Source organism: Gigantopelta aegis, chromosome 5 (assembly GCF_016097555.1).
Source record: "Gigantopelta aegis isolate Gae_Host chromosome 5, Gae_host_genome, whole genome shotgun sequence".
NCBI classification, from domain to species: domain Eukaryota; kingdom Metazoa; phylum Mollusca; class Gastropoda; order Neomphalida; family Peltospiridae; genus Gigantopelta; species Gigantopelta aegis.
Window position 1 is genome coordinate 21,324,255 of NC_054703.1, and position 13,932 is coordinate 21,338,186.

Consider the following 13,932-nt stretch of genomic DNA (forward strand, 5'->3'; position numbering starts at 1 on the left):
GTCGTACAACTCATTATTTGTTAATCTGAGCGCTCGTACAGCTCACGTCTTGTCGTACAACTCATTATTTGTTAATCTGAGCGCTCGTACAGCTCACTTCTTGTCGTACAACCCATTAGTTGTTAATCTGAGCGCTCGTACAGCTCACTTCTTGTCGTACAACCCATTAATTGTTAATCTGAGCGCACCCGTCTAAGTCGGGAGTTGGGGAAATTACAACGCAACCGTTCAGTTGGCCAACTTTCTGCTGTTAGTTGGAAGTCTGAACCAAGCATTACTATGCAATATACTCGTTTTAAAATGTAGGAAATCGTACCGTGTGCGGTGATTTTCTGTGCGACCCTGTGCGATAAGATTGCCTGAGTAAAGTTAAACTTTGTTCTGTTTAACGACACCACTGGGGCACGTTGATTTATTAATCGTAGGCTATTGTGATCAATGTCATTCTAATGTATACTGGTTAATTATTCATGGTTAAGTAGCATGTAGCTTTTGTTATATTTATATTGAAAATCAAAGGCGTTAACACTGTTGCAACAGGTGCCCACAAGTGAACGGCTGTCAGCGTTTCAGAAGATTAAAACATGCGATCAATTCCCCAATCTGAGTTGAGATTTGTAAACCAAAGGACAATCTCGCAGCTCTAGTGGCGTCGTTAAACAAAACAAACTCTAACTCACCTGTTTAATACGATTTCATCTTATATTTATAATACGACTGAATCGCAGAGGTGTGTACCCGGCTTTAAAGGTGTGCCTAGGTCACCCTTGCAATTGGAAACACTTTTAAGACAGAGGGTCGGGAACTATCTCAGTCGTTTAAGCACACGCCCGAGATGCTAGCGTCACAGGATCGAACCACCTCAGTGGATTCGTTCAACTGATTGAGTTGTTTCTCGTCCTAACAAGTGCACCACAGCTGGTCAAAGGCCGTGGTATATCAAAGACCGTGGTATGTGCTTTCCTGTCTGTAGAAAAGTGCATATAAAAGATCCCTTGCTGCACTAGGAAAAATCATTATAATATTACTAGACTTAAAAAAAGAAGAAAGTTGAAGTTTGTTTTGTTTAACAACACCTCTAGAACACACGATTTATATATATCATCGGCTATTGGGTGTCAAACACTTGGTAAGTTTGACATATAGTCTTAGAGAAGAAACCCGATACATTTGTTTCATTAGCAAGGGATCTTTTATATGCACCATTCCACAGACAGGATAGCACATACCACGACCTTTGATATATCAGTCGTGGTTCACTAGCTGGAACGACAAATAGTTCAATGGGCCCACCGACGGGGATCGATCCCAAACCGGCCGCGCATCAAATAAGTGCTTTACCACTGGACTACATCCCACTCCAAAGAAGAAAGATAATACCTACATGTAGACTATAGTGTAAGAGCCATGTAAGACCATCACGTTTTAGAAACTGAATTTAAATGCAGAATTGCGTAATAGGATACGTCATATACAGTGGATAAATATGTTTAAAATGTTCTTACACATTTCATTCATTGTGTTTGACGACCGAGACGTAGCCCAGTGGTAAAGCGCTCGCTTAATACGCAGTCGGTTTAGGATCGATCACCGTCAATGGCCCCATCGTTAGACACATGCACCATTTATCTTACAACTCGTTCTTTGAAAAGGTATCCAACTCACTTTCGCTAGTTAAATACGTTTTATAGTTCTAACGGCCACTCAATATAATATTATCTATATAACATGGGTACAATATACACGTATACTATTATATGATTAAAACCATTTGTAGGTAAAGGTGTGTGAACAGGTATTACAGCACATTACATATTAATTCGAAATAACTACATGTATAAAAATAGCCACAAACAAACCTACAGCAATAATGGTAAGATCTTGAGGAAAAAAAAGAAGAAGAAAGAAATGTTTTATTTAACGACGCACTCAACACATTTTATTTACGGTTATATGGTGTCAGACATATGGTTAAGGACCACACAGATTTTGAGAGGAAACCCGCTGTCGCCACTACATGGGCTACTCTTCCGATTAGCAGCAAGGGATCTTTTATTTGCGCTTCCCACAGGCAGGATAGCACAAACCATGGCCTTTGTTGAACCAGTTATGGATCACTGGTCGGTGCAAGTGGTTTACACCTACCCATTGAGCCTTGCGGAGCACTCACTCAGGGTTTGGAGTCGGTATCTGGATTAAAAATCCCATGCCTCGACTGGGATCCGAACCCAATACCTACCAGCCTGTAGACAGATGGCCTAACCACGACGCCACCGAGGCCGGTAAGATCTTGAGGAAGGAAGGAAATATTTTATTTAACGACGCACTCAACACATTTTATTTACGGTTATATGGCGTCAGACATATGGCTAAGGACGGTATGATCTTGAGGGGGAGAATACCTGTTTTACGTGTCCATATACCACGAAGGTTTCGAACACGCCTGTCACGGGCTTAACCTCTGACATCGCCAGTGACTAAGTCCGGGCCAGGAAGGGATAGGTGAGTTTGAGGTCGGCGGAATTTTGAAGATATTTAGTAATGTTGAGAATAACCATGTCTGGTCGAAATTAAAGCCAAACAAAAAGAATAGACTGTTCTTTCAAAGTTTGAAGGTGATTTGAGCAATTAGGACGTGCTGTCAAAGTAAAGTGCGTCGGAATATTTACAAAAAAATAAACAATAAATTTTGATGGTGGCCAAAAATGTTTAAAGTCCGGCTAAGCCCCAAAACAGGATGTGACCTGTCCTTGAAAGGGTGGCGCCTACGGCGAGCTGATGAGTGGTGTCACGGCAAAGTTAGGGATCAGGTGCTTCCATCTTCGATCTTCCAAGATGGCGATGAGACTTCTGTATTCAGCGACGAAAAGGGCCTTGACAGTCCTGTGTATGGTAAGGTTATCCATATCCTTGACCAGGACCGCTTGTCTGTAGACTCCTTCTCGCTTTGCTGGATGCAGACTCGATGCAGTGAAGTTCATAACAGCTCCCATCTTCCAGTTGTTGCCAGCTCTTGTCAATAGATAAAACCACCCATCAGCCTCGTCGGGTCCTGCGTGTCTCCCTGCACACCCCTCCGAAAGTTGGACCTGATCTTGCCGATCTGTACTTCCCAGACATCTTCCGGGGTGGCAGGGGGGAGTGGTTGGTCTCGGCGGAGGCCTTGCCTTGTCGGGCTGCTCGCTCGGCTGAGCGACGGCCTTCCGCTTTCCGGCTCCTAATCGGCCAGGTGTCGTCTGTTGCGTTGGCTTGATTGGAGACATCGGCCAATCACGTACAGGCGACAAAGACGCATGGGATGGTGGGTCGGCTCTGGGCGTCTCACAGATTGGTGCGTTGAGCACACCCTCCGAGGTAGTCGACTGGTCCGGTTGTGCTGGCTACAATGACTTAGGTTGGGTTTGGGGCGGCAACGCAGAAAGGACCGACGCTGGCGGTTGAACCGCCAACTCCCCCCGTGCCGTTCTTGACACACGTTTCCTCTTCCTCCTTCCTCTTCCCGTCTTCTGTGTTTCCGCGTCGCCATACACCAAAGTCACGGTTGCCCGTGACCCGGTGTAAGCGACGCGGCACTCGAGAGAACACGAGCGCACGTCTAGGACGTCAAGGACTACACTCTTTTTGATTAGCAGCAAGGGATCTTTTATATGCATAGACAGAAACACCCCCATCCAAACCCCCCCCCCCAAAAAAAAAACACCAAAAAAAAACCCCAACCCCAGCAAAAATAACCAAAATGAAAAACATTAAAACGTTAAATATTAATTGGATATAACAATAAAAATAATCACAAACAAACCCACAGCTTTGATGGTATGATGTTGATGTTGAAGCTAATAGGATGGTAACCTGTGCACAAAGGGTCATAGTAGGGTCGTACGGAAAATAGACCAATTTCAGCTGTTTTAATCGTTAGTACCAGCCTCGGCGGTAGCGTGGTAAAGCCATCGGACGTAAGGCTGGTAGGTACTGGGTTCGCAGCCCAGTACCGGCCCCCACCCAGAGCGAGATTTAACGACTCAATGGGTAGGCGTAAGACCACTAAACCCTTTTCTCTGTCACTAACCACTATATACTAACCAACTGTCCTGGAAAGATAGCCCAGATTCCCTGCCGTTATCAATTTGCAGTATTGCTGGAGTCCCAATCAACAGAAAGATGTCGAGGAGCTGATAGGCTACTTCAGCTGACCTTTTTGATTCCAGTTGTTTAAAGGGACATTCCTGAGTTTGCTGCATTGTAAGATGTTTCCGACTAATAAAATATTTCTAAGATTAAACTTACATATTAAATACATTTTCTTGTTTAGAATATTAGTGTCTGTATATTCAATGTGTTTCTGGTCGTCTTAACATTTGTAAGAATCCCAAACTGGATTTTGTCTTAAAATAATTTCGTATGTACGAAAAAGTAAAAGTAATACCTACTACAAATATTAGAACGATCAGAAACACGTTTAATGTACAGCTTATAATATTTTATGCAGAAAAATATATTTGATATGTTTTTACAATCGTTAAAAAAGTCTCTGTTAGTTGATAACATCTTAAAAAATGCAGAAAACTCAAGAATGTCCCTTTAAGGATAGAAAACTTTGTGAGGTCATCTTGATAGTGCAATACCCGTTTATACTCTGCATCTGGCGTCGACTGATAGTCGATGAAATCAACTTTCCTACGAGAGTTAACGTCTGATAATATAATGGTCTTTATCACCAGTGTTGACGTTTCACTGCTCACAATGCGAAAACAATAATTTCACCACCTCTGCTGATATTTGCAAATTGTGCATTGAGTTCTTTGCATATCTTGTACATGCACCCATGTCCCATTTCACCATGGGCTGCCTTGGTAATATGGTACATGTCATCAATAGCCACATAGTAGATAACATCACCAGGCGACTTTTTCACAAGTTTATCAACAGTGATGACATCAAACGTTTTCAACAAATATCGCTCCCTGCTAGATTTCTTTGTATCAGATATTTTCACTTGTTCTATCAAGTGTTGTTTGCAGATTCATTGTCTTCAGCATGTCGAAGTAAAGTTTGCATAAAATCATTCTCCACTCTGCTTGCCATGGTTGTAGCTGACAGAATAAAATAATTTACAGTGAATGTATGTTATTTGATTGAAAGTTGCGAGACTTGTATCAAAATAGCAGACAACATTTTGATACCCATACCACCAGAATTCCAGGAACTTGCATGGAATTATTTTAGATGTCACAGGAATTGGGCTTGAAGTTGGTAAAAAAAAGCCGGGACCTTGTCTGAGTGTCTGACCAGGAACCAGTTTGAGAAAGTGGAAAGTAGACAGCTAACTATAGACATGATATAGGAAGAGACAATTTCTATTGGACGAGCCACAACAATGTTATCTCGTACAGAGAATCAAGGACATGTTCACTGCCTGTTTAACACGAACTGTAAAGGGATTACACCGCATATTTTTAACGAGAGTTGCCTCCCCTCCATTACTCCATGTGTCAAGGAGGCTGGATAATTGAAGTTGCAAGTAGCGAAGGAGGCTGGATAATTGAAGTTGCATGTAGCGAAGTATCAATTTTATTTGCTTAAATCCTGTCACAGAGACTGTTCTCTTCATGTCAGGTAGTATATAGCACCTACTGTTAATAATTTAGTCAGTGCTTGGCTTTATGTTTGTACTATCACCAATGTATAATCAACAGTGGTGAGATACCTAAACATTATTTTACCAGTGCTTAGCACCGGCCCGGCCGTGACTTTGTTGTTATTGGTACAACTTCGCCTGCCACCACTTTGCATAAAATTAATAGAAACAAAAGACAGAGTAATGTAAATAATTGTGTATTATGGAATGATTACATCAGACATTATAAACATATGGCATAAGGTGTCATGAATATTAGACTGCCAGGCCAGAATAAACAGAAGCCAATTAATGTTCACAGGCTTCAATACATGATGCATGTCAACATCAGTCACTTTACCAAAATCTTTTGATGTTTCATACATATGTCACCACAGTTTGTGTGTCAGTATACACCACTTAAGTCTAGAGCCACATGTAATCAATAATCAAAGGCAGCACTGTAGAAATATGGTTGCAAAGAAATGTTTAGGCCATGGTATATATCCAGATTGCATTTTATAATAGTTCAGGTAAATATATACATAAATACAAAATTATAACATATATATCCGAAATAATTCACCGAGTGTTCACAGTTTGTTGCTAACAAAGTTATAGTTCAGTTCGGGGTCGAGTAAGTTTTTTAATATGTTATTTTCCGATGAAGTCTATCATACATATTGTATCTGTTTCTTCTTAAAGATGCCCTCCTGGCTTGGAATTGTTGTGTTCGTTGACGACTCGCGTGTCTCCTAGCTATCCGCTCGACGCTCTTCAAGTAAGATATGACCGATATTTTGTCATGTACCCCAGCTCCAACAGCTGTACATCGTTGAATGACCGAACTTGAAAACCCACTGTTCAGCATATGCACGGCACTGTGTATGCGGCTGGTGAAATGTCTGTGGTACGTAACAGTTTTTGGATTTGTTCTGCTGTATGCCCTGTTGACGCTCTCACACTGTTGAGTATTTGTGTTCAGTTTAGTCTTCCCAGTTGCTTGTACACCCAGTCTTAAGTCTATGCATTGTTTAATTAGTGCCTCGTCCTCTACCGTAACTTTTAACAAAACCGGTAGGCATGAATGTCATGTTTGATCGGCCCTTTTTCACCCCGTATAACACAAAGGAATGTTTTCTGAATGTTGTTCCACAGTTCCCCAGTCACACAATCTCGTGTACTTGTAGCGGTGTAAGTCAGTTTGCTCACTAACTTGTTCATGTTGCCGGCAAGCTGGTTGTGTGCCGATGTATGTTCACCGTGGCAGCGCCGTCTCAAGTCGATAGCAAATCTTTTTTAACCTTGTCTCATTCCGCTTTTGTGCCTCCAGGGAAGGATGAGAAGTCACTGGAACACTGAGCTGCAGAATGTTCTTCGTCTCCTATTGTGTCGTCAAGCCGGAGATTTGCTGTACAGGTATCTGTATGATCAGAACATACTATTAGTCTATTTTCTCTCGCTGCTTGAAGCTCACGAGCCTTGCAGAGTTTATTTCCTGTATAAACTCCTATTATTTGTTTCTTGCCGGTCTCATTTTCCACCATAGTGTAAGTTGAGTGTGTAGCCGGTTGAAATGGTGTTGAACCGCACCCACTTGAAAGAGGATTGTTGTACCGGCAGTGACCTTCTATGGCAATTTGATCGTCAGCTGAAAATCCCCTAATAATGTTCAGTTGTACTAAATCTGCTCTGCGTGTGGACACGTCAAGTTTATTGAGATTGGTTGTCACTCGTCCCACTTCATTGGCAGTATTCTGCATTCGGCTGGTAGCTGGGGGTGTCACCCCAGCACACAGCATTATTCCCCGGAAACCGGTAACACCGACAGATGTGCTCTGTAGTCCTACATGTACACCGATATTTGGCTTTTCTGATTTTGGCCCACTCCTAGTACATTTCAATGCATTCTGTTTGGTCTTTTCATACAGTTTGTATTCTTTACTTGTGAATGAAAACTTTTCACATTTCAGTCCAGGACGGGTGCACAGTCGCCACTTCTGACACATGTTTAGATTCCATGTGTACTTGCCAGTACACCCCTCAAGTATCTTTAAAATGATGAAACAGACACAAAGCATACCTAGCAACAGTCTTTAAAGAAAAATATTTTAAAGAGAGTAACTACATGTATGATAATGTCACCAATGATAACTTGTGTAATGTAAATGAGAATGTTGAATCAATTGACGCAAATAACATTTTAAATACGCCTATATCTGGACATTTTACAGAGTGATTCATAGTATGTACAGTGGAATTAAATCATGTATCAAAAAAAATGGTGAACTATCAAAATATGTTATGTACGACATAGGCGTGAGGCAAGGGGAAAATATTCCCCTATTTTATTCTCGTTGTTTTTAAATGATTTGGAGGATTGTTTAAAGTCACAACATTGCAAAGGTATTACGATTAATGCCTTTGATTTTGATATATAGCTTGACATAGTTCTAACGATTTTTATTAGGATATATGCTAATGACACCGCCCTCCTGGCTAGAAACGAAGATGATCTGCAACACATAAATGCTTACGACAAGTATTGTAAGACAAGGAAATTAACAGTAAACGTGTCAAAAACAAAGATTATCATATTTGGAGGTTCGAAAACGTTTCCTATTTAGACAGTTTTGAGATTGAGAATGTAAATGAACACAAATACTTGGGAATATAGTTCGAAAACCCCCAAATAAAATCAATTTATGCAAAAAAAACCCAACCCAACAACACAACAGGCTCGCAAAGTCATGTTTTATATCTTAAAGACATCAAAGTAATATTGTTTGTCAACTGAATATCGTTTAAAATTATTTGATGCAATTGTTGTTCCTATATTACTCTATGGTTATGAAATCTGGGGATTTGAAAACATCAATATATTAGAAAGTGTACATATCCAGTTTTTACGAGATTTAGCAAATGCCAAAAAAGCTCGTCTTCTGACTGACAAATGTACAGATCTACAAATGATCATTTCATGACTATATTCAATGTGGAACAAACCATAAATGAATTATCAGTGTTAGAGATATATTGTATAAGCTTGGCCTAAATAATATCTGGGACAAGCAAATCTTTAGTTCAGTAACATGTTTAAATACATTAGTCAAACAAAGACTTTTTGGCCAGTGACATTTCAATATCCAATAAAGGTTTAACTTACAGACTTTAAAGAGAATTATTGTTTGAAACATATCCCAATATACTTGATAAAACTAAGTGTAATACATTTCGTTATATTTCGTATAACTAACCACTTTTTACCTATTGAAACAGGAAGATCGAGCAATATTTTATATAATAACAGGACATGTATCTATTGTACTGCTGATTGTGTTGGTGATGAATTCCACTACTTATTTATATGTACAAAAGTTACAGAAGATAGATGTAAATATATTCACAGATATTATTTTACAAGACCAAATGCAAACACATTTAAGAAGCTTATAATTTGTAAAAATATAGGCATCCTTATAAACTTGTGTAGATTTATAGCTATTATTAACACACATTTCTGTTCCTACTAAGACGTTCATTATTTACAGTTTATGAATTGTTTTGTCAAACCCTGTCATCTTGATGCTGTTATATATATATATATACTCTTCAAAAAAAGAAACGCAAAAGGGTACAAATGGGTTATAACTCCGATTTTATGTTTCCTACCGGTTCATGCTTTGTGAATATAAGGTCATTGCATGTCCCAAACACATTCCCACGGTTACATTCGATAAAACGCAGCTACTGTACAATAAAGTTCCAAAATGTGAATATTCGCAAAAACGCAGCCACGTGCAAACCATGTCACCACTGCACGTGCGTTGTCTGCACGTGCAACATGAACACCGACAGTATAAAAGTGCAGGGTGTTCGCTTGCCTGGCCTCTGTATCTGGCCGACAGTTGACAATCCAGGACATGCCACGTCTCAGTGAACCGCAGAGAAACAATGCCATCGGCCGACTAGACGCAGGCGAATCCAGAACGGCCGTTGCCAGGGCATTCCATGTGTCCCCAAGCACCATCTCCAGACTGTGGGACCGTTACCAGCAACATGGATCAACACGTGACCTCCCTAGATCCGGTCGACCACGGGTCACTACCCCCGGGCAGGACCGCTACATCCGGGTACGCCACCTTCGGGAACGATTGACTACTGCCACCTCCACAGCCGCAGCAATACCAGGTTTGCGCAGGATATCCGACCAGACCGTACGGAACCGCCTACGTGAGGTAGGAATTCGTGCCAGACGTCCAGTTCGAGGTGTCATCTTAACACCACAACACCGTCGACTCCGACTGCAGTGGTGCCAGATTCATCGACAATGGCCTCAACTGCGATGGAGACAGGTGTGGTTCAGTGACGAGTCCCGATTTCTGCTCCGACGTCATGATGGAAGATGTCGCGTGTATAGGCGTCCTGGTGAACGTTATGCGGCAAACTGCGTGCAGGAAGTGGACAGATTCGGCGGGGGTAGTGTCATGGTGTGGGCAGCCATCTCACACACTGGCAGAACTGACCTGGTCCACGTGCAGGGCAACCTGAATGCACAGGGCTACATTGACCAGATCCTCCGGCCACACATCGTTCCAGTTATGGCCAACGCCAAAGCAGTGTTCCAACATGACAACGCCAGGCCTCACACAGCACGTCTCACAACGGCTTTCCTACAGAACAACAACATTAATGTCCTTCCTTGGCCATCGATATCACCGGATTTGAACCCAATTGAGCATCTATGGGACGAGTTGGACCGACGCCTCCGACAGCGACAACCACAGCCCCAGACCCTGCCCGAGCTGGCAGCAGCCTTGCAGGCAGAGTGGGCCACCATCCCCCGGGACGTCATCCGTACTCTGGTTGCTTCAATGGGCAGGCGGTGCCAGGCAGTTGTCAACACACGCGGAGGCCACACCCGGTATTGACTCCAGATGACCTTGACCTTGGTGGTGTGTCCTATCACTTACCCACAATGGACTAGAGTGAATTGTGAACAATCCTGCAACATTTGGTAATTATCGGACTCACCATTCAATAATGAAATCAATTCTCCAAATGTTACGACAATGTGGTTTTGCGTTTCTTCTTTTGAAGAGTATATATATATATATAAATTTGTGTTCCTCAAATTCCTCAGATGGTCCTGAGTGTAATAAACTTTCTTTCTGTTCTATTCTGCTAACAATCATTATTCCCTACGCACGTACAAACGCGCGCATGCACGCACACACACACACACACACTACAAGAAACAAAAGCCCACAAGGATATCCCTCTGGTTAATTACATTTAACAATTAATGTTGATTGAGATCTTGGAAGACGTGTTTTATGCCATATGGTTTAGCGTGATATATCAAATATTCCAAAACGTCCATTTGGTTTCCAGCCACGTAATGAAAAGAAATAACATAGTCACTGATGCTGTCCACGCCCTGAAAAACACAGATAAAGTAAGATCATCAAATGTTTGCTAACAAAGGAATATTTGTTTAACAATGCCGCACACTATTTTAAACTGCTACTATTTGATGTCCAATATATGGTTACTTCGACCCTTGAAAGATAACAGAGAGAGAGAGAGAGAGAGAGAGAGAGAGAGAGAGAGAGAGAGAGAGAGAGAGAGAGAGAGAGAGAGAGAGAGAGAGAGAGAGAGATCTTTACAAAGGTCTCTAGTAATTAAAGATTAGTTAAGTATATGCACTGAAAAGCACTTTGTTTTCTTTCCAAATGACTGGCTTAACAGATTTAGGAACAAATAAAATAAATAAATAAATATATATAGATAATAAACAAACGAGAACAAAAGAAATAAAAAAAAAAAAAAAAAAAAACAAACATGCAAAAACCCTACCGCACAAAGAAGAAACAAACAACAAAAACCGACATCGAAAAACAAAAAATCCCACCAACCCCACAAAAACAACAAAAACAAAACAAAACAAAAACACAGATTAAAAAAACTAACAAAAACAAAGAAACAACGCACACATAAAAATAAATAGAAAACAACAATAACAATAAAGAAAACAACACAAACAAACCAAGGAAAAAAACCAAATGCAACAAATTAAAAAAAAGGAAACGAAAAGAAACAAAGCAAAAAACAAACAAAGAACCAAACAAAGAAACTGGAAAAAAAAAAAAAAATCATAGATACATGTACCGGTTTAAAAAAAATTTCAAAACCGTAAAATAAGCTCAAACCTGAAAGGGTTAATTAAACAGGACTTACCTTTCTCAATCCATTTGCGTCATACCGGTACAGCCAGTCCGGGTATCGTCCAGTCACAAAATCGCTTGGATTGAGACAGTGAAACCTAGTTCCACCAAACTTATCAGTGGAGTTCTTCAGCTTGACGCCGAGTTTTCCCATACATTGCCCGAAAGCTTCGTCCCCGGCCGAACCGGTCTGCCGACAAACTTTCGAACTATCCGCCTCCCTGCCAAAGCGTCTGAGCGCCTCTTTGCTCACTACAAACCCGGATCCGCCGCTGGAATACGGGAACGTTCCGATAGAGTTGAAATGGTGACCGAAATACACCGGCTCCTTCGGATCCTGCTCCGAAAGCATGTATCTGAGATTCTCCATTATGACGTAGGTGTCGTCGTCAGTTTTCAGGAACCAATCAGCGTCATCAAAGTGGTGTTTGTACACGTAGTGGAAGCCGCCAAGGGTTTTCTGCGTCAGTTGGTTTCTGCCTTCCGTGACGTTGATTGCAACCGCGCCGTACGTGGCGTTGGCCTTGGAGCTGATGATGACGAGTTTGTTACAACGTCGTCCCCACGTCCTCAGGACGTGTTTGACGCGCGGCTCGAGGTTCTGTGGTGACGTCATCACCCAGCAGAGAACGCGAACCCGCTCGAACAGTTTCCGGGCCACGTGGTCGGCTGAATTAAAAAACAATTAATGAATAAATTAAACTATATTATTTTATCACAGCAATACATACGACCCCACTGTCTACATCGTAAGTATTGCAATACGCTAGTACATTAGTAGTAAGTCAAAGTATTAGTTGTAACTTTACATCCATATACAAAACCTGGATTATGATGTTTTGTGAAATCGGCATAAAGTGAGTGATTAGTGATTATTGGTTAGTGAGAGAGAAGAGGGTGTAGTGGCCTTACACCTACCCACTGAGTCATTAAAAGTCGCTCTGGGTGGGAGCCAGTACCGGGCTGCGAACCCTGTATCTATCAGCCTGATGTTCGATGGCACTGAGCCGGTGACCCCCAGGTGATATTAGTATTAAAGGGACATTCCTGAGTTTGATGCACTTTTTGAGATGTTATCGACCAACAGAGAGTTTTTGACGACTGTAATTACATATCAAATAAATTTTTCTGTATAAACTGTATATTAAACGTGTTTCTGATCGTTTTAATATTTGTACTAGGTTAAATTTCATTTCCAGTTTGGGCTTCTTACAAATATTAAGACGACCAAAAAGATTTCGAATACACAGACAGTGATATTCTAAACAAGAAAATATATTTAGTATGTAAGTTTAATCTTAGAAATATTTTATTAGTCGGAAACATCTTATAATGCAGCAAACTCAGGAATGTCCCTTTAATATGATTATTAATTATCGAGTTAAATTCGTGGTTTTAACCATATTCTTTATCGAGTTACATATCAAATCGTCGGTCACCTTGTCACCGCCCGCGGACCCTGATGAGAGAAAAATAATTAACATTATACCTGGCATTGTGCTCGCTACAGCTGTAAATTCGGTCTTTGATTCCCTCAACTTAATGATTTGGAGCAGATTTTCACTATTGATGTCACCCAGCATCTGTCTTCGTGAGCTGAGCGAATTGGTAGACACGAAGATGATGACGACGAGGACAGTAACTGACAGGAGTATGACGAGGCGTAGGATCTTCATCATCTGTGAATGTTGTCGTGTATCTGCGATAGTAGATTATAAAGTGGGATTAAAACAAGATAAAGTTTGTTTTACCGGACTTAGGTGGTGTCGTGATTAAGCCATCGGACATCTGGCTGGTGATAACCCCCATAGACGCCCCTAAAGGCTGGTACCATTGGTATTTTTCTACTGGACCACTTGTGCAAAAATGCTGAATCCAGATTTGGCTGGTAGACAAGAGTTAGACGTGCATTAGTTTATAATAATTACCGGCCTTGGTGATGTCGTGGTTAAACCATCAGACATCAGGCTGGTAGGTACAAGGTTCGCAGCCCGGTACCGGCTCCCACCCAGAGCGAATCTGAAAGACTCAATGGGTAGGTGCAAGACCACTACACCCTCTTCTCTTTCACTAACCACTAACATATAACTC

At 41.3% G+C, this 13,932-nt stretch overlaps 1 protein-coding gene across 1 annotated transcript; it reads right to left on the bottom strand.

The window, feature by feature from the left end:
* Positions 1-10,800: 10,800 nt before the first annotated feature.
* LOC121373001 (glycoprotein-N-acetylgalactosamine 3-beta-galactosyltransferase 1-B-like) lies at positions 10,801-13,520 on the bottom strand. Its single transcript, XM_041499442.1, has 3 exons — positions 13,331-13,520; positions 11,855-12,510; positions 10,801-11,054 (listed from the first exon to the last, which is right to left on the bottom strand). Exons 1-3 carry the CDS (start codon positions 13,518-13,520, stop codon positions 10,917-10,919), a joined length of 984 nt encoding a protein of 327 aa, XP_041355376.1. The 3' UTR covers positions 10,801-10,916.
* Positions 13,521-13,932: the final 412 nt, after the last annotated feature.